At 42.0% G+C, this 21164-nt stretch overlaps 3 protein-coding genes across 6 annotated transcripts in view; 2 read left to right on the top strand and 1 right to left on the bottom strand.

The window, feature by feature from the left end:
• Positions 1-14385, top strand: part of zhx2a (zinc fingers and homeoboxes 2a) — a 28103-nt gene extending 13718 nt beyond the window's left edge. For 2 of the 4 annotated variants that reach the window (XM_083990423.1, XM_083990421.1), the window contains exons 2-13: positions 2110-2609; positions 2902-3621; positions 4813-5025; positions 5485-5748; positions 5852-6067; positions 6269-6353; positions 7073-7258; positions 8170-8582; positions 9975-10230; positions 10368-10524; positions 10828-10947; positions 12368-14385. In XM_083990423.1, the coding sequence (XP_083846549.1) occupies positions 2511-2609; positions 2902-3621; positions 4813-5025; positions 5485-5748; positions 5852-6067; positions 6269-6353; positions 7073-7258; positions 8170-8582; positions 9975-10230; positions 10368-10524; positions 10828-10945 (2727 nt within the window). In that variant the 5' untranslated portion in view covers positions 2110-2510 and the 3' untranslated portion in view covers positions 10946-10947; positions 12368-14385. Of the gene's footprint in view, positions 1-2109; positions 2610-2901; positions 3622-4812; positions 5026-5484; positions 5749-5851; positions 6068-6268; positions 6354-7072; positions 7259-8169; positions 8593-9974; positions 10231-10367; positions 10525-10827; positions 10948-12367 lie in introns of those variants that run through there. The other 2 variants (XM_083990422.1, XR_014596067.1) reach the window with 2 other exon arrangements.
• The window catches only part of mrpl32 (mitochondrial ribosomal protein L32), a 133402-nt gene that overhangs the window by 21788 nt on the left and 90450 nt on the right, over positions 1-21164 (top strand). The gene's annotated exons all lie outside the window — the stretch shown is intronic.
• derl1 (derlin 1) lies at positions 15328-20917 on the bottom strand. Its single transcript, XM_083990424.1, has 8 exons — positions 20592-20917; positions 18257-18368; positions 18060-18124; positions 17279-17305; positions 16732-16827; positions 16417-16469; positions 16182-16292; positions 15328-15822 (listed from the first exon to the last, which is right to left on the bottom strand). Exons 1-8 carry the CDS (start codon positions 20742-20744, stop codon positions 15669-15671), a joined length of 771 nt encoding a protein of 256 aa, XP_083846550.1. The 5' UTR covers positions 20745-20917; the 3' UTR covers positions 15328-15668.

The raw sequence follows: 21164 nt of genomic DNA, 5'->3' as shown, positions 1-21164 counted from the left end.
TTTCCACACGGTCCAAATAAAGTCACTCTTAGCTTTTTAAGATGTGTATCTGAGGCTGCTTTTGTCTCTGCTTTCTCTTTCCGTTCAATCTGTGGTATAATCTGATTTATGATTAGTCAGAGGAAGAACTTGTCATACTGACAGCCGCAAACCTGGCAGCTGCATATATTTGCATATCAGCTACACCGTCAAATCACTGTCATCAAAACTGTGGTGATAAAAGTTTTTTTTTTTTTTCACTCCACATAAATAGACACCGAAGTTGTCCTCCTGTAAAACTTGTTTGGAAAAAAATAATCATCAACATCATGTTCATTTTCAGTCAGCGCGAATCTGTGACTGCAGTTACCACCTGATCTCTCCTGGTCTAACCCAACTAAAACTGTCAAACGCTGATTGTAACATGTGGGTGTTGGAGGTGGGCAAAGTCCAAATGGTTTCAAAGATTGTGGCTCAGCTGTTTCCCTGATTGTATAACTGCTTGTGTGATGTAATTGGAAAAATAACATTAAATTGAATAACAACAACTTACGTACTGGTCAGTGAGTAAGTGTCTATTCAGAGCACAAGTTGATTCATGTTGCTTGTTTTATCTGACCAACACTTAACACTGTCACAATTATTACATCATTTTCTGGTCGCAATTATTTTGCATAATTGTTGAAATGGTTTCCATTCATCTGTATAGAAACAGCTGGATGAAACTAACATAAATATCATACTTCCATCACTATTTCTATATCGTTTCCACCTTTGCTTCAACTAAATGACACATTAATTGAGCTCCACAAACTGTTTATCTCAAGGAGGTGCTCAATTTCTAATATTCAACGAACACATTTTGATGAGCGTTTATCATGGATTTAGTTGCAATGCCAATAAATGGCTCTTCTTTTTCTCTAAGTGTATAATTAAACTATGTTTAGACGTACACTATAATAGTGGCATAAAATGACCAGAAAATAACAGTTAAATCCTTCATTGCATATACAGTATTTACTATGTGGCAATTAAAAGTCAACTAACATTTTATGATCGTGACAGCCCTGCCAACACTCGAAAAGATGTTCACTTTACGAATGTAGAAACATGTAAATTTTAACCAATGTGGCTTTTGCATTTTGCTTAATTAATGAAAATCATTATTATTTTCAATGATATTATCATATCAGCCCTACATGACGTTAATAGTAACATGTGTCACCGCTTCTCCATTCCATGTTCACCACATCCTCCCTGTGGTTTTTTATTTATTTATTACCAGGACAGCAGGGCTGCTATTGTTTTGGTGACAGTACACAGCAGCTTTCAAGGGGGTGTGAGTGATATGAAAGGTTTTGTCTACAGTACATATGCATTATCAGGCTTTGTGGTGTGTGTACGTGTGTGCATGTTCGTGTCATCATGGCAAAACGTGCTCCTGCAGACGCCTGGAGGTGGTCGTGAGAACTTTAGCAGGTGTATATAGATGAGATCCAAATAAAAAAGCCATACTGAAAGATGGTGGTCCTGGTTTGTGTCAGTGAGGTAAAAAAAAACAAAAAAACACTTGGGATTGTCTGCAAGGCTGCAGGTAAACTGGTTTCTTCCCACTCTGTCCACCAGCTGACCACCTCTGCTGTTTGTTTCTTTGTCAGCCTCCTCGTTTTTAGGTGACCCACCTCCCTACTTTTTTTGGGTGGTGCCTTGCTGTAGATCCACATGGGAAGTCGGGACACGGCTGAGCTTAAATAACTCAGCATGTTGCCGTACTTAAAATGCGCTCCCTCCCGCCTGTGGTGCCTGTCCAAACACGGCTGAAATGAGCATTTATGTTTTCTCAAGCAATTTGTCCTGAGCGTTTTTTAAAAAATGGATTTATGTGGTGACACTGATTGAAGATGATGGGTCTAACATTGATGTCTGCGCTGCCATTTTGCACGTTACACAGTCAGTCCATCTTCGCTGTCCTTATTTCTGTGACTTGCATTGAGTGGCCATTTCAATGGAGATGAAAGATGTGACACCGTCCTTACTGAGAAATGAAGGATAGAATGAAAATCTCTTTCTAATGATTGCAGTAGTCCTCTTTTCTTTTTTTAAAACTTTTCTCCTCCGTCTCTCACCTAGGTAGCATCCTGTCATGCAGCTCCAGGAGGTCAGTGAGCAGTGGAGCTGACACCGTCAGCGAGCCCAGCCGACACTACACTTCAACAGCCCCACTCCTACCAGACCTTCACCTTCCACTGCCCTCCTCCGTTTCCAGCCACTAATCTCACCCCAGGGGAACGACTTTTTCCTTCAGACTTCTTGGCTGCTCATTCCCATCCCACTGTCCTGTGCTGCCCCCCCCCCGCCCCCCGTGTGTCCCTAGTGCAGGCCAGTCCTCCTGGCTACACCTCTTGCATTTTGAGACTGTGTTTTCACAGTAGCGCCGTATCCTGCACCCTGGGCGCCTCGGCCATAGTCTCCTTTTACAACATCCCTGGCCAAGCCCAAGCACCAGGACAGACCTGGGATCTGCAGTCATCATGTCCAGTCGACGGAAGGCTTCCACTCCCTGTATGATCCGACCAGGGAAGACCTTGGTGGAGCAGGATGATGAGGAGGAGGAATCGCACGACATGGAGGTAAACTGTCAGTCTGTCTGGGTGCAGAAACTCATTTTTCTTTTGTAGACTGAGTTGAATAAACAACATTGCGTGCTAGGTTTTCTGCTCATTTTGAAGATTTGTATTCTAGCGACTTCTAAATACTGAGAAAATTGTTTATGTCTTTATTTTCTGTGGATGCACTAATCTCAGGATTCAATTTATAAATCTAATGCACAAGTCAATAAATATGTTTTTGCTTAGATCTGCTGCACATATTTGACAATGCTATTTGTCTTTTTATATGAAAACTGCTCTTTCCCTCTACCAGATGAAAACAGAAAACCATACCGAGGAGGGGCCAATGGAGGCAGACCCCTCAACGGGAGCAGAGCCATCCATGGACTTGGATCTAATGGAAAAGGCGTCGGACCCCCCCGCGGCTCCCGACAAACCTGCAACGGAGCCGCCGGACCTCTCCAAGCCTCAGCGTCGGCAGCAGGGGGGCTACGAGTGCAAATACTGCCCCTTCTCCACACAGAACCTGAACACTTTCAAAGAGCACGTAGACGCCAACCACCCCAACGTCATCCTCAACCCCCTGTATCTGTGCGCCGTCTGCAACTTCAACACAAAGAAGTTCGACACCCTGACGGAACACAACGAGAGGTGTCACCCGGGGGAGAGCAACTTTAAATTCAAACGTATAAAGATGAACAATCAGACAATCTTGGAACAGACAATAGAGGGGTTCAGTAACAATGCAGTCATTTACAACTCTTCCAGCGCCATTTCTGGCAAAGGAGACGAACTAGGCACTCTGCCACTCAGCAAACCCACCACAGTCAAGATTGGAAAACCAAAAGTAATGTCACCTGATAGTAAACGGACAGAGTCTCAGTTGGGTAAACTGACCCCTGATCTGGCCAAGAAACCAATCACAGCAGTCAGTGTCAACGGGACAGTCATCATCCCCGAGTCGACGCTCCTTAAAGCAGATGGCCTTTCTCACATCATGCCTTCCCTACAGCGGCCTCTAAACTATACCCAGGTAAGACACTCGCTGCTAGTTGATGTCATTTTGAGAAATGCCAGAGTGCATTTTCTTGCCAGACGTTGGATCGATAACCCAAAATGAATATCACGCACCAGCTTGTACTTGAAATATAAAGCTACACTGTATAATTGGATTTTAAACTTGGTATAATGGGATAATTACTAAGACGTACTGCCACCTGTAAAGCTCATTAATTATTTAGAGAGCTGTACAGGTGCTAGTAGGCTAGCTGCTTCCTCCTGCTTAAGGTCCATATGTTAACTAAGCAAACTGTTGTTCCAATCTGAGCCACACATTAAATAACAGATGTGAGAGTGGTATTGATCTGTTTATCCAACTCAGGACATAAAGGTGTATTTGTTATTTCAACCTCTGGCTCTGGCTCTACGTACGTTGAAAGTTGGCATTGTAAAAGTGGAATAGTGAGCAGATTTTTAATGAATATTTAAATGTTTTCTTGGGAATGCTTCATTTTAATGGGTCTGTAATTTCTAAATAATTTTCTAGGAAGCTGCCTGTGTGATTTATTACAAATAGTCCATGGGAGAAATAGAGAGAGCATTCAATTGCTGTACTTCAACAGTTAATTGGAATAAATTAACTGATGTAAGAGTGCCTGTTACTTATTACACAACATGCCACATAAACATGTATAAATACAAAAATTGATTGGACAGAGCTCCAGAATAACTCTTTTTACTAGGAGCATAGTGGCCCCTAACTTAAAATTTTAGGAGTGCAAGCAGAAAATTAAGGGTTGCACACCTTAAATGGACTTGCAAAGCAAATACTCACATTTCCTTTTCATTCATGATCCTTACACACATTGGCCTGTCACCTGTAATGACACATTACAGAGACATTGAGTTGCCCCTTCCATGTTTCACCAGAAAAAAGTGGAAAAAGGTAAATTTACTGGTTGCACATGCAAAAGTAGATGAAGGATTTACTTGCACTGTCTCAAATTTAGGGGCAGAAAACCCCCATTTAGCGGCAAAAGTCTGGAGCCCTGCTAGAGACAAGCACAGAGATTAAAGTTTCCACTGATAAATGAATGCAAGCTCCTTTTTGGAAAACCTCCAAGGAATTTATGAGTAAAAACACAGATTTGTTCAAACGAGCATTATCATCTTGTATTGTCATGTTTTTAATATCCACCGTGCTGAATGTAATTCCTTGTGTCAGGTGCCGAAGATCGCAGTGCCCCTCAACACAACCAAATACAACCCTTCACTGGACGACAACCTGACGCTCATCTCCTCCTTCAACAAGTTCCCCTACCCGACACAGGCCGAGCTCTCCTGGCTCACTGCAGCCTCCAAACATCCAGAGGAGCAAATCAAAGTCTGGTTCACCACACAGAGGCTCAAACAGGGCATAAGCTGGTCACCTGAGGAGGTGGGAGTTATAATAATTACTACTATAGGCTCTGCTTTGTTCATTTTCCCAGGGGCCTTTTCATCACTCAAGGGCTCAAACAGAACAGAAGAAAGAAAAGGTGTTATGTTATTTTTACTGGATGTCTGTGATCTGAGAATAATCATTAATTATTCTGGCCTGAGATATTAAGTGGTCAAGACGCCTGTAACAAATTATAGCTTAAAACACGAGTGTGCTAATTGCCTGTTTATACAATAACCGCTGATCAGATTGTGTGATTTTGCTTGATTACTGACGCATGTTTTTTAGATGACAGATCAGAGGTATTCAATCATTTTCAATCATCATTCGTTACTTATTTACAGCAGCTGATGATAATGTTAGTAATTATATAATTTTAGTTGGTAGACAACGCGCACAGATGAGAGCTTTATAATAAACGCACAACTATAACGAGCCCTTTTCCTTCTGTGACAGGTGGAGGAAGCCCGGAAGAAAATGTTCAACGGTACAATCTCCTCTGTGCCTCAGACGTTCACCGTGGTCGCTCCTCAGCTCAACTCCCAGTCGTCCATCACAACGATTGCTGCCAACGCGGCCTCCAAACACATGCAGCCGACGGCCTCTATCCTGCAGTCCCTCCCCTGTCACCTGCTGGGGCAGAGCAGCCTGGTGCTCACTACCGTGGCCAACGGCTCCACCGTCACATGTGCACCGCTGGCGCTCACAGTGGCCAACCAGGTAGTAAACACCGGGCAGAAATAATAACTCGTAATGCCGGTCAATAGGTCGACTCGTTCTCATTTATCCATCCGTTTTAATATTTCCTCCGTGGTTATTACAGGTGGCGCAGTCGCTAAAACGACCCCTGGCCTCCCCCGTGATCACCACTGACAGTAAACGGCCCTCCATCATTCAAACCATCTCGGCGCCAATGGCCACATCAAAGCTGGCGTCACCCAAAGTGCTCAGTTTCACAGTTGACCCCAATAAAACAGCCGAGCAGCTAACGGTGCTGCGGTCCAGCTACACACAGTGTCCTTTTCCTGAGGAAGATGAGGTAAGAATAAGTGAGTGAAGTGGCATCTTTTTGTGCCATGCCTTATAAGTTCAACATAGATTTATGTTGCTGTTTTTTATTTTCTAATTTAGTCCTGCTGCCTTTTTCTTTTTATTATTTATTTATTTTTAACACTCGGCCGTCACCGATAAACGTCCGAGCTTTTTGATTCATCTTGCATTGCATCTTGTTGTGTGATAGATCTACAGGCTGATAGAGACCACGGGGCTGTCCAGAGGAGAGATAAAGAAGTGGTTCAGTGAACAGAGACTCCTTAATCTCAAAGGTATGAGGTGTGATCAGTGCCACGCTGTCCTTGAATAGAATTAATCAAACATCTTTATGTGGGCTTCAAACAATCTCATTTTGTCTCCCAGGGGTGAGTGTTAATTACTAAACCATGAGGAACTTTATGTAAGCACTGTTTTGGTGCTGCATCATTTAACCAGTGTTGTATGTATTATTATTATTAAATAATATTATTATTATTCTGTGCCAGCAACAACAGCCTGGGCTGGAGTCATTGTGTCTTTGGGGGGGTTGTCTTACCATTTGTCCATATGCATATGTCCAGATATCTGTCTGTATGTCCCATCCTCATGAGCACAATGCCTCAGTGAAGTCTTGAGGGAACAAACATCCTGCCAGACTCGAGGAGGCATTGACAGGAATTTGGTGGTCAGAGGTCACATTTTTGGCCGTAACTGAAACGCTAATTATGACACAATTTAAACATAAATGTCAAATAGGATAAAAGTGATGACATTTTTATATGTGAAAGACTACGGGTACATTTCAGAATGACATCATAATGTTCTGCAAAAAACACATCTGGCAAGTCTTCAACACTGTGACTCAGGAAGGGGAGATGGTGGCCATATTTCCTGCAGCTCGGGGGGCTGGTGGAGGCAGACAACCACAGGGCGCTAATTCTAGCACAAGATACGTTCAGCATCTCTCTGTGTTTTTGAAGTTTCCTTCTCTCTCTTTGTCACTCTCTTGCAGGCGTTCCCCCACCACCAGTGCTAGTGAAAGCAGAGGTGATGCCAGCGCCTAAAGACGGTCCCGTGAAGAAAGCAGTGCCCAGTCACTTTCCTCTGCTGGAGAGGGTGAAGGGAAAAACATCTGAGCAGCTGAAGGCACTGGAGGAGAGTTTCCAGAGAAGCGGCTCTCCAACTGAGACAGCGCTAGGTACAGCCCACCCCCACCCATCAATCCTCTCACCAAGCACAAGTCTCTGGATGGGAAGACATGAGATTTATGACCTCATTCCTGTTTTGGTTGCGACTCTGCAACGTAGAGTGGCTCCAGGGGAATGAATGACTGGAGAAAAGTAAAGGGGTGATTTTATAGGGATCAACAGATCAGGAAAAGACAGATATATAATATGGAGTCAGACATAATATAAATGGTAACATAGAATATATATGTTTACTGTTGGTGTTCATGTGTTTATTTGTGCCAGATGACTTAAACATTAAAACCCCCAGTGTATGGAAAACTTTCTTTAAAAAGAAAACCAAGCAGCTTCATTAATGGGCATCTTCTTAGTGCATGCTATTTTACTAACTTATTATTCTGGTGGTTTAAGTCGAGCATTAAATTCAGATGCCTAAGTGAGCACAATATATTTACCTTTGCCTACACATGACAGCTCTCCCACAGTTAAGGAGCTAATGAGGCACAAAATTAGCCTCCCGGATATCTTTTAAGGCTCAGATTGTGTTGTGAAGTTCACTGAGAGAAAATGATGACAGAACTTTTAAACCGCTTATTAAAAACTTCAGTTAGTCAAATGAGTAGCTGCTCGTCTCAAATATCCTCGCTTTGTAACTTGGTTGTTAGAATTACTTCAAGAAATTCAGTGGCGTGTCTTCTACTTCTAAGTTTCCCAGCATGTGACTTCATTTTCTTCCTGTAGCTGTAGGCCAGTCTCTGGTGGCTGCTTGCATGACAGGAATAGCAGAAAAGTTTTTAATGAACCCATTTATATGTCCCCTGGAGAGAGACTGGATTCTCAGGTTTCCAATAGAGAGAAAAAAAAAACTTCTACTTTGAGGTAATGCAGCTTATCTGACCTACTGAACTCTCTTGTGCTGCAGACCAGTTGGCCCAGGAGACCAGGCTGTCCAAGACGGAGGTGGACTGCTGGTTTTCGGAGCGCAGGGCGCTGCGGGACAACATGGAGAAGACTTTGCTCTCCATGGCCTCGAAGAACGCGGAGGACAGACCGGATCGGCTGGGCGTGCTGCTGAACGGGGCTTCTCATCGAGAGCAGGACACGGGGAAACCTCTCCGCTCCTCGCCTCTCCACCCGCCCGTCCTCACCTCTTCCTCCTCGTCGTCTCCTCCCGTGCTCGCGGCCTCCTCTCCTCACCCGCCGACCCTCACCTCCTCTGCATCACCTCCCATCCTCTCTTCGTCCTCCTCCTCGTCCTCCCCCCATCCTCCCATCCTGTTGGCTTCAACGAGCCCGGCTCCCATCACCGGCCGCTCCCTCACCCTGCTCAGAGAGGTGAGAAGAGGTGACGAAAACCTGTCAGCACTGACTGTATCAAAGTATGCCAGGAGCCAGAGCATTGACGGTAGCTGTAATGATGTAAAGACGAATACCCTTTTTTTAATTGCGGAGGTGCCGCTAATGGTGTCAACAGATTAATGAGATATGACTTTAAAGAGATTAGTTGATGAGATGGCACCTTTTTTAACACAATCTCAAGTGAGATGTTGCGTAAAATTAAATGATTAATCATGGGATGGTATTGTACTTGTGCTCAAAGAGAAGCAGCACTGATTGACACCACATGATGAAATTGGCTGATAACCCGAACAGTAAAAGTGAGATACGATGCTCGGCGACGACAAGGTCAGATCTGATAAAGTGAAGAGAAGATGTAAGAGAAGTATTGCGTCTGGATCCCATAGGATTAGACAGGCTTTAAATGGAACATACACAATATTCATGAGATGTCTCTTGAACGGCAACAGAACTTGTTTAATGCCCGATGACACATGCGCTGTCGTTAAATGGCAACCCACATGTTTCAGTTACAGGAAATAAAAGTCTGACAGCCTATCAACATTAGTCAATGTATTTATAGTATCACCAAACGCTACACAAAGGTAAATGTGTAGGATTTAAAAATAAATGTCAACTGAACTGTTGAGGCTCTGTAGCCTCTGTAGAGAGAAACAGGAACCATGCTGGCTCATTATAGCATAAGGGCATAAAGTTAAAATATGTATAACCAAGCATACTGTGTTTCCATCATAACAGCTCCATATGGGTAGGAAGAAACTTAATAAATCACCATTTGTAGTTGTGCATTTATTAGTTTTGTATGTTCAGTGAAAGTATCTAGGGCCTTTACTGAAGTGACATTGACACCGGTGCTAAATTACTTGATCTTTTCAAGTATGTGAGTATTATTGGCAAATGTACGAAAAGTAAAAGGACTCATAATTCAGAAGGCTGTCTCGTGACTGTTGTGTGAAATGTTTCTGGGAGCTAATTTAAAGTGTTTTATATACTGTTCAGCCCTAAATACTTTCACTAAACATACAAAACTAATGATACATACCTACTAAACATCGGCACATTAGCACTGTCATTGAGAACGCATCACTGTGAGTTATTAGCATGGGTGCAGACTCGTGGTCTGTTTCATAAATGGCCACTGAGTTTAATGACATGAACATGAACTAATTCTATATTTTACCCATGAACCCTGACAAAAGGATTCACAGACTTTGGTTTTTTATATTTTTATTTTCTCCAGAGGCTAATGTTTGACTGGTTATTACTCTGGCCAAATGAAGCATTTTGGGGTTTATTTGCAGTGTGAAAGTGAATTAACTATTATATTGTGTCTAAAATATTTTGTCTGGTCCCATCATCTTTTAACAGATGTTCTGTCGGGCCCAGTGGCCCTCTCCTGATGAGTACAGCCAGCTGGAGGTCCAAACAAGCATGGGACGCACCGACATTGTCCGCTGGTTCAAGGACCACCGGTCTGCACTGAAGAACGGAGAAACTCTGGAGTGGATGGAAGGTTTGCAAAAGCCAAACGTTGCTGAGCAGCAGAAAGCGGGCCAGGATCAGAACAGCCAGAACTCTGAGAAGAAACAGAGCGTTTCTCCGGAGGTCAGTCAGACTGTAAAAGGTGAGTTTTGGAGGAGAACATGGACTGGTGTGCTTTTTTCTTTTCTTTTCTCTCTTTAATACAGTTTTGGAAAGTGTCTTTTTCCCATGTTTGACTCTTTGCTTTCTCTGTGTTACATCACACAATCATCGGTGCAGTGGAAGAAGCTGGTGAGAAGACGTTGGCTACAGATCACTCCAAGCTGTCGGAACAAGACAAAGTCCAGTGGTTGACCGACAGACTAGCACACAGTGTGACGGACCTGAGCCGGACCAGACCAGACGAACCTAGTTCTGGGACTGCTGACAAAGGGAGGTGGGTGGAGAGACAAAAAGCAGATTAATCTCATTTATCTTATAAATGTATTTTATTTTCTGGTTTGATATTCATGTCAGACCAGACCTCACTGCCAAAATTGATATCTGAGGAGTTATTTTAAGATTATTTTTGTGAAAACAAAATGGCGCCAAGTTGTGGATACTGGATTACTCAATTACTGACACTTAATGTTTACTGTTTTCCATGTAAGGTTTATGGTATCTGTCATTTAAAATACCATACGTTTCTAGAACCTAGAAGGGAACTGTGTTTAAACATTGTTTTTCTTTCTTTTGCCAGGTGGGTAAAGGTCAGTGTGGCAGTGGGGGAGGAGACTGAAGAAGGAATAGAAAGGCAGAAGCTGGCGTCAGACTCTGATGTTCTGACCTTGGAGCAACCAGGAAGGGTCACTGGTTGATGGTAGGTTAAAGAGGAACTATGAAGGATTTTTAGCTTAACCATGCTACATTTTTACCTTAATTAAACAGCTTTGGAGTAATTATGATGGTTTAATAAATGACATGTAACTTGTTATGAGGGAGAATGGAGGCTCTCTGCCTTCCACGTAGCGTCTCTTGGCTGAAAAACAACCTTGCAAGATCAGCACCGCCGCCCAGCAACGTGACACAAATGCAGCCAATGACCCATTGTCTCTATTGATTGCTTTCTCGCCAACTTCATCATAAACAAATGCACATGGCTGAGAGAAGGGTTAGCAAAACAGAAGAAAAGAGACCAGACTTGCATAGTTCCCCTTTAAATAGTTGAAACAGCCCTTTGATGTGGAAATTACACAATGTGGCGTATTATGGCTAGCAGTATGATAGCTTGGCTATACATCTATAAATAAGCAGTGATTTGGCAAAGTCTCTGACCATCTGATGAACATCTGGAGAAAAACATCCGGCTCATTAGATTGCTTGATGCTGTGCTAGAGTTGGAAACAAGTGACTTAAGCTTTTCTGTTTGTGGTTCAGGGCAGGAAGCAGACAGTGTGTCTATCAGAGCTTTATCATTGAAAATTACTGCGGCTGAAAATGATATCAATCAGAGCAGCAAGTTAAAACAAAAAAACAAAAAAAAACAAGGGTTAAGTGAAGTTTGGTCATCAAAGAGAAGCAATCAGCTGAACAGGGGAGAATTTTGTCGATTATATGAAAATCCTGATTAGTTCAGCTTTAAATAAACGGAACACTAATTAAATCTTTGCCAGTCATAAAGGGGTTAATTGTTGGTGAAATTACACATGGCTGCTGCTGCACAGGCAAGGTGTCTTCTTCTTTTCACAATGCATGCTGGGAGATGCTCCAGCTCTGTGGGACCCTGACCAGCAGTGGTTTAATGGATGGATGGATACTGGAGTAAGTTGGAGAAGGATGTTGAAAGCGTCACCCTGTGAATTGGCTCATGTAAATGAATAAATAAATGGTGAACTGTGGATTTAAGATGCCACAGCTGCAGCCACCAGCTACCCAGGAAGTTATTAGTGTGTAATTACCTCTAACCGGTCCTTCAGAAAGATGGCATGCTGGGAAGGCAGGATGATATTTGGACCACACCATCATTAGCATCGTACATGTCGACAGCACACCCACCACACACACACACATTATTCTCACAGGAAGTCAAGAAGAAAGCCGCAAATGATGCTGAATTTCTGTCTTTTTTTAATTTGCACTTGAATAGTCCATAAGATTTAGTTTTCATTTTATATCCATAACAAGGGGTAATTTCTACATTCACACTGACCACGGCAGTCAAGCGTGTACTTTAAATTTTAATCTAAAAGCAGCATTAATTAAATGATAAATGGCTGACTTTTCTTTTTTTTCTGTTCCAGGTTGAATAAATCATCGACCTCTGAGTCACCGACCACCATGCGACAACTCTGAATGACTGAAACGTGGAGCCAGTGATGTAACTGTCTGCCTGTGATGTCATCACAAAGCGCCAGGGACTGTGGAGTTCCACTGTTGAAGCACTGATGTGAGGTGCAGAAGCTGACATTAAGAGGAGTGCCAAAGCTGGACTTGATGCATTGTTCTTACAACTACTACTAGAGTTTTTAAAAAAAACAACATGCAAAAAAAACAAAACAAAAACAGAAGCACCCTTGTAAATATTTTTCTGTATTACAAAAAAGGTTTGTACAGTTTTACTGGGAGGGCAAGTTTTGTTACATTTTTAAAAAAAAGAAAGTCTGACTGGTGCCCCAAATCCTGTAATGGTTTTTTTTTTTTTTTTTTTTTTTGTCGTTTGAGATCAAAGTGTATTACAGAAAATCAGTCCTCTTTTTTTCTTTCTTTCTATTTTGAAACTCATTCTTGCGCACTATTCTTTATGGGCAGTCTTTGATGGCACTTGCATATATCCCTGCTGTCTTGATAGATATTCTCATTATAGGTCTCTTCATCTCAAACTTTTCCTTCTCGCCTGCACCGTCACCTTGTCTCGCCTTCACACAAATCACACTGGTGAAGGTGGGAGTCGCTCAGAAGTGCTCGAGGGACAGTCGGGAGGAGTAACAGGGTTACAGCTCCAGCCTCACTGTGGACAAGAATGAACACACAGCCACGTGGGTAGACCAAGACTAACGGCATTGGGGGGGGGGGGGGCAAATGAATGAATGCACTGTACATCCTAACTTATTCTGTCTTCTCTCAGCTGTATACCTGGGGCATGTTCATGAAACGGCACAGAATGTTTCTTTTCTGACGTAGAAATGATGAATCGCACAGAGTGGAGTGTGTCTGTCCATTTGCACCATGCTGCCTTTTTTTTCAGCTCTCTTATCTGACATTTCCTGTCTGCCTCAGAACCAGTGACGATGATTTCAAAACGTATCGGATCTTTTTATTTTTTCAAAAACTTGAAATATTCACGACTTGAAGATGCAAAGAACATTTTTGGGTGAAAACGTTAAAACGCAAGATAAAATAATCAGTTCCTTTTTTTTATTTGAACCATTTCAGAAATCAATTTTCTCTCTTCTGTGATCTGTGAACATGCCTCTCGTTTTTTGTTTTTTCTCTTGACTCTCTGGCTTTTGATTGATCCATCTATTCCAAGCAGGACTGGGCTCAGTTGATTCCTGTTCAGTCAGTTCACAATGACCAACGTGGCCCATGAATCTGTGTTACAGAGATAAATGATCAAAACTGTGCTAATTTTTTATTTGAAACTGTCGGCAAAGCTGTCACAAACTGCTTGCATGTGCTTCAACAATTTTCTTTTTAACAACACATGTTAAGAGATGATTTAAAGGGATTTCTGTGATTTATGAGTCAAATTACTTCCTTGCAAACTCCTTGCCGTATTGGTGCAAGTGAAAAAAGTTCAGTTCAGCTGTCATTTTGAATTGATAACCCTGGTTTGAGCAGCAGGTGTATGGCTGTTAGCTGGCTGAATGTCTCTGCTGCTGCTGCTTTAGTTTCATGTCGAGACAAGTATCTGAGATACTGTACATTTGATTGGCTTGTATGGGAAAAAACGCTTGCATTTTCATTTTCTACTTTAAGTCTGCTGTAACTCAATAAACACACAACTGACTGTAAAAACCTCTCGATGTTCCAGTGTTAAATATTTGCAATTAAAATCACAAACTGCTCGTTTACTTCAAGACCAAAATTACTGATTTAGTACAAAGACGCAGCGAGGAGTCAATCATACAAGACGCTTCTGGTCTTTGAAGTGATGCATCTGTCTGAGCCCTTTTTTAATTGAATGTGCTTTAGCAGCTCCGGTTGTCAAAGAGGTAATTTAAACCATGGGAAATGTTTGTGTGTGTTGGCACGGTCATTATACACTTCTTAGTCTGTCATGTGCACAGTGGCAAGATCAGAGCAACTATATAGAACAAATAAGTGGTGAGGTTCATCCAAAAGAAGTCCAGAATATATATTTTTCAGGTTTTTACTCTGCTGGATTGGATGGCAGCCTCACTGTTAATAATAACTAACCCTAACCTGAGTGGGCATTGAACAATATGCGTCCTTTGTTCAGATGCAATTAACAAATTCAACCAAAACGGACCAGAAAAACACACTGGCATCATTTCATTTGCCCATAAACCCAATATACTAGAGACGATAAACATACTTATGTACAAAACAATTAGCCTATACATCGATGTGTGGATTGAGAGTTTGATAACGAATAGTCATTGTAAAAATGTACTTCTTATACAGGGTTTGAGGCTGTTGTCCAAAGAAACAAGATGTTTCATTGGAGGATTAATTGATTATGAATAGAGAAGTTATATCATATCAATATCAGCTCCAATAGTAACATACTTAAATGCAATCAGCCCTGACTCTTTGAAAAACTAAGAAAAATGAATAATAGGATAATCATACACTCACACTCATTTGTCTTTTCAATAAACAAATGTTATATTTACAAAAAAAAAAAAGAGCATAACCCCCATTTTCACCTCATTTTGGTTAAGATCACATCTTCTGACAGACAAAGATCAGGCCTGTGCCACTGGGGGCTTAAGAACATTTTACACCCATGTAAATTCAGACCTGGAAACAGTGCTCTCTAAATAGCTTTGCCCATGTTCAGTAAAGGGATGGCTGAGAGCACAATCCCAGTGCGTCGTCGGTAATTACAATGTAATCTGATATGGCAACACAGAGACGGAGAGGACAGGATCAACAGCGTGCTGGTGTGCAGCTGCAACATCTTCCTGTCTTGACAGTCCAATGGCAGGGTGTGGAGAACAGGCGGAGGAGGGATGGAGGGGATGGAAAGAAGAGGAAAGAAAGAAAGAAAAAGGAGGGGAGGGAAGATCAAGAATCATCACATAAAAAAAAAAGATTTATTCAGATTTTCTTCTATCTGCTTCACATGGACATATCCACAGTAGTTTTAATAGAGCTGGCTTTACTTGGTGAACTCAGCCTTAAAGCCAGAGTCTGAGTCTCACTGTGTGCTGCTGTCTGAGTTAAAATGACTGCTTCCTCAGATTTCAGCCTGTTGTACCCTTAAAAACTAAAACAAGAGGTTCAGGGTTTCAGCCCCCTCAAACAGAGAAGAAGGTGAAGAAGCAAGCATCTTAACGCGCAACCGTCAGCCGCACGGCCATGTGTTACTGGGAGCTAAAGGAGGAGCGTGGAGCTATCTCCTCCTGCCTCCTCTCATTCTCCTCCGAGGCGGAAGCCTTGGCCCCAGTTGTGACGTCCTCCCCCACCGCCACCTCCTCCTCCTGCCTGCTCCTGGGCAGCCGGTCTCCTGGTGGGAGGGACTCCGAAGCCTGACACCCCTCCCCTCTTGTTAGGGAGATACCGATACCTGGAGAGAAAGAGGAGAGAGATGAAAATCGTCTGTCTTTCTCTGTCAAGTAAGTTGTTCGATAACAGAGACAAGCTACGAACATGTCTAAACTTTGTCCTGAGGCTACATGTGATGGTTAATGCAACAGAAACGGACAGATGAAAAATAAGTTATGTCTGTAACAGGAAAAGTGCATTAAAATGGGTTAAGTTATGGTTTGTTCCTTGTGAATTCAACTTTTCATCCACAAGAGGAAAACGTGTTATTTCTCCTCTCGGAAATGACACAGACTCATCCTCCATATCCTCAAATCTTAGCGATGGAAGTTGTGGAGTGCAGCATAAAATGAAGGTTGTTAAATAAATAAAAAAACTTACAAGAACTCTGGAGTGGAGAGGAAGGCACGTCCACCCAGGTCCATGGGGTATTTGAACATGAGGAAGAAGTAGAGGTGACCCACCAGGTTCCCTGTCAGTTCATTCACAAACCTGTGCAGCAACAACACAGAGAAGTACATTTTTAGAAAAACACTTCTTATTAACTTCAAGACATTAAAAATCTATCAATCAAACTATATATTAAATTACTGGCAAATTTAAAACTGTTACTCACGAGCCTCCAATGATGAAGTTGAAGACCAGGATGACCCACGGTAGATAATGTGCCTGTGACAGAGCAACAGAAAACATGAAGCACATCATTAACATGTCTATAGGAATTATGCCCATGTGGAGTAATTAATCAACTTCACAGGTTGTAAATGTTACATGGATTACCGATGACATGATACCATAAACACATACTATTTAATGTGTTCTTACATTACTAGGACATATGAGCTGCCCTTTAAAAGGCCGTGTAGGAGGTAAAAATACACCATTTGATGCACAACAAGTGATAAACGGTCGGTGATAAAACAAGAGCTACCTTAAAACGTGTGCCAAACCAGAAGGACACAACCATGTCTTTGTTGAACTGAGCCCAGACATACAAGCACGACATGATCAGTGGGATCATCAGCAACTGGAAACAAAAACAACAACAACATGAGTCCAGACAAAAAGTATCAACACTGATGCACTTTTCCTTCATCCATAATTTACTATCACTGTTTTATGTCTATCATTTCTTCTGTCAGGTTCATCATTGGGCACAAAAAAAACAAAATGCTATGAGAGGAAATAAACAGATAATCCAGTTACTTATCATATCGATCACTCAACATGTTGAAGGACAATCATAGACACTTGTTTATAGCCTTGCTTTTATTACAGCTGGACGGTTGAGTGAGTTTACTGGTAACTATAGATGCTAAGTGAGGTCAGGTGACGCAGAACTTCCTTTATGATACTTGATTGCAAAGACTTTTTGTGTTTTTTGTGCTACAAATCACTGCATCATAACTATGGAAAATGCTATAAATGGTATAAATTACATGATGACAAAGAGAGTAAAGAGAGAGAGAGCATCTTACCCGCATGTCCATCAGCATACCCGTTATCTACAGCTCAGAGTCAAGGACAGTCAGTAACTTTATGGTTCAATACAATCTCAGCAGGAGCCTGAAGATTACAGCAGCTGGTGACTGGAAAGTTGCCAGTTCAAATCCCCCACGCACCCCACCGCCCCACCCCTCTCTGAGCAAGGCATCTGACCTTGACAGTCTAGGACCTGACAGATGACAATCAGGTTTCCCACTTGGGATAAAGAAAATGTCTGAATCCTGTGAATCCAGATAAGACCTGGTAAAAAAAAAAAAAAAACTCCCACAGTTCGATTTGTTTTCCCACCCATTCTCACAATGTGCCCGAGGTGACAAATAACTGAACATCTGGAATAGATGAGGTTTTGGAAAAAGGAGCACAGGAAAAGAAATGTCTGAAAAACCCAGACAAGCGGTGTGAGACTCTCAAAGCTGAACTCCTAACAAAACTGCACACAGCGTTGAGATGTGGGCCGGGCTGCACTGCTGGTGCTGCATGTGACCTAGATTAGGTTTCTCTGCTCTGCAGGGGTAGACTGACACTGGGCCACTGGCACAGAGCCACCCTGACATGGCACAGTGCTGCAGAGAAAGAGAGGGAGAGGTACAGGGAAGACAGATGAAACAGGGAAGCAGAGGGGAAGGAAAGCTGCAGAGTATTTAAATTAACGGCAGAGAGCTGAGGCTAATAGCGATATAGCCTTTGGTGTTGTAAACTGAAGATTTTGTTATGTGGTTTTGGGGATTTTGTGGTGCACTGTCATGAGGATACAACAATGCAGATCCAGTTGAAGAAAAGCATGAAGACATAGTCTGCAGGCCTGCCATCAAACGCCCCTGCAAAGAGATACCAGAGGAAACATTAGTGTGACTGCATGTGTGTTCAAATGGACTACACTTTTAATCTTTGTCTTATCACCACCCATAACCCTTTAACACTACATTCACATGTTCAAGCAGTGGCCTCACCTGTCTCCAGCCGAGAGGAGTAGTGGTAGAGGAAATACAGGTTGACTAGGTACAGAAACCCGGTGTTAGGGGTGATGGGGAAGTACAAGGTGGCTGTCACTGGTCTCCAGAGCTGAAACACACACACACACACGAGAGACATTCACCTCAGAGACATGTAGTAAGACATCAATATGGCTGCGCTTTGTGCTGTGCAGATCCAAACTTTCGAGCGCTGCGCTCTTGACACACATGACGTCTCATGTGGAAGTGGTTTTCAAACGATAACTGTCAGGCACAAGACACCTGGTGTTCGTCTTCAGAGTCTGTTACCGCAAAAGGGCGTTCAAAGAGTTCAACTGAGGGCGATAGAAGTCGGACCAGTGTGAGATTTAAGGGGTGAAGAGAGGACAAAGCATCTTCTGCATCTCTTGGTCAAGCTAAACAGTACAGCACCTTGTGATTTTTAGCATTTTATAATGAAATAAAGACAAAGATGTTATATACAACAGCTTGATAACCATCGTAAAATGCTGTAAAATGCTGTGCAAGCAGCATCTCTAAAGGTGGAGATTAAATAGTTAATTTGGTTGCACAGCGGACACAGACAAGGCTGCAGCACTGCCTGTGTTTCTTCGAGATATCAGTAACCTACTGTTGATGCCACACCAGCTCTCTGCTGCTCAAATAACCAGTGGTGAAGTATTTGAAGTAACCTTGTATGAGTATAGCAGAATAGCCCAATACAAGTTTATGTCCTGATTTCAACATTTTAGCTTTGTGTAATAATAGAAATAAGAAAGATATGTAGTTTTAAGTACCAAAACCAGCCCATGTAGTTTTATATGTTGTAAGTCACTGCATTATTGTTGTTTATGCGGAAACATTTTCCTATTGTAGCCTGCGCAGGAGGAGTTAATGCAAAGCTATGGTGGTTGTTTTAATTAAACACAAATATCCAAGGAAAGTACAGGTACCTAAACCTGCACAGACAGAACTTGAGCAAGTGAACTTAACTTGCAGTCCACCACTGTAAATAATTACACAGCAGGAACTACTTTTCCCTTTAAGCCGAGATTCACATCCTGTCTCTTGACCTTAAATGACCTTATAATAAACCTTGTTTCTAAAGCTAGTTAACACTGTAAAAACTCTGCCCAGGGCTGCTCATCAAGAATTGCTCCAAAATATCATCTCTCTCGTGGCAACACAACAACAACTAAAACTTTGCACCATTGACAACAACTAAAACTTTGCTCCATTGTCCCGCCAAATAAATTTAAATACAGCATTTAGATTAAGTTCCCCCTCTCACATAATACACTGGACTGTTTTTTTTTATTATTCTGTTTTATTTTGTTTTGTTTTGTTTTTTTAATTATTGTTATTGCACAAATAGTTATGTACAAACATCCATGGCATACATTCCTTTAACAACAAAATAAAGGAGCAGGTGCATATGAGAACCCAGTGGGGAAAATAACAACAAAATACATACACCCATGTGTATAAAGTTATAAAGTAAATAAAACAAAGGCCAGGGCTTCTTTTTTTAAACCATACTTATCAATAACACTTAACAGTTTGATGGCATTTTTGTTTTTCATAAGATGAGGGCTTTTATGAAATGCAGAATTTCGTTATGAAACATGTACCTACCTAGGAGTCGATTTTTAGACATTTGAAGAGTTCATTTGCAAAAGCAGATAAGTGCCATTTTGAAAAAAATTAGCTGATGCTTTTGAATTATTCTTTACAGAGTGTTGTTTTCAATAAAGCTTTACTTTTTTTTGAGTTACATCTGTTTTTGTACATCTCATCTCCTTGGTCAAAGCCACTCAACTTTGGTTTGACTGATATCACCTGGTGTAGCCTAAATAATAATTAAAAATGTTCAATTTTTTTTTTTTTTTAAACGGAGTTATCTGCTTTTGCAAATGAACTATTCAGAAATGTACCCAGGATGAGAATATTATTGATGAGAAAGCCATCTTTCAAATGATCTGTATCAGGTGGATCGATGTATGAAGCCAGTCATGAATATCACTGTCACTGGACCGGTGTTGATATTTACTTCTTATTTTAGTATGGCCAAGTCAGAGCGATAGATGTTCAACACATGTTATATCTATCGCTCTGGGCCAAGTAAAGTCTCATTTTGACAGCAACCGGAAGTCTGCCCGTCCTACGTCTCGCCCTCTGATTGGCTGCCACTCGGCCCAGGCCTGTGCTCAGTTTAACGTTAGCCCCGTTAGCCACCTGCTAACCAGCCAAAATACATCCTGAATACAAGCGCCGCGGAGAGTTCACTCCGACACACACTCTTTAGGGGGAATAAAGCCATTAAAACACTTACGTGAAATCTACTGTAGACCAGCTCCGGAACCAGCATGAGGTGCCTGAAATCCACCAGTCCTAGCTTCCCAATAAAGGGAACAGCAATGGAGGCAGCGAACCAGGACCGGGTGATTAAAGGGATGCTTCTGAACCAGTCCCCAATGTCCGACATCTTTCCATAGGATCACTGACCAGCTATACCCCCGGAAAACACGAGCTCCTCGCCGAATATAAACCAGTATCCCCCAACAAGTGCGACCCCCACAAGTCTTAATATCACTGTTGCTCCACTGCTAAGTTTACATGACGTGGCTAATCACAGAGAGCTAGCTGTACGTATGGTAAAGCTACTGAAGGCGGAGCACACACATCCGGTTTGACTTTTCAAAGTAAAACTTAAAAAAAAATGCTAGCAGCACAACTACTTCTACTACTGCAACTGCTAGGAAATGATACAAATAATACTGTAATAACAACTATATTATCTGTTTGATACAGCTCGTTGCTGACACAATGAACACTGTTATGATTATACATATCTAGAATGGATTGATTTTAGAGAGATGCCACAAGGATTTATGTCAGGGCTGCA

This window comes from Trachurus trachurus (assembly GCF_905171665.1).
Source record: "Trachurus trachurus genome assembly, chromosome: 16".
In the NCBI taxonomy this organism is placed as follows: Eukaryota; Metazoa; Chordata; class Actinopteri; order Carangiformes; family Carangidae; genus Trachurus; species Trachurus trachurus.
This window is presented reverse-complemented; position numbering and strand designations above follow the sequence as displayed.

Coding starts and splice junctions, on each gene's coding strand:
- derl1 (XM_083990424.1), bottom strand. CDS start 20,744: ATGTCGGACATTGGGGACTGGTTCAGAAGCATCCCTTTAATCACCCGG. Junction 18,369..20,591: donor TGGTCTACAGTAGATTTCAC/GTAAGTGTTTTA, acceptor TGTGTGTTTCAG/CTCTGGAGACCAGTGACAGC. Junction 15,823..16,181: donor CTCTCCACTCCAGAGTTCTT/GTAAGTTTTTTT, acceptor CTTTCTCTCCAG/GTATCGGTATCTCCCTAACA.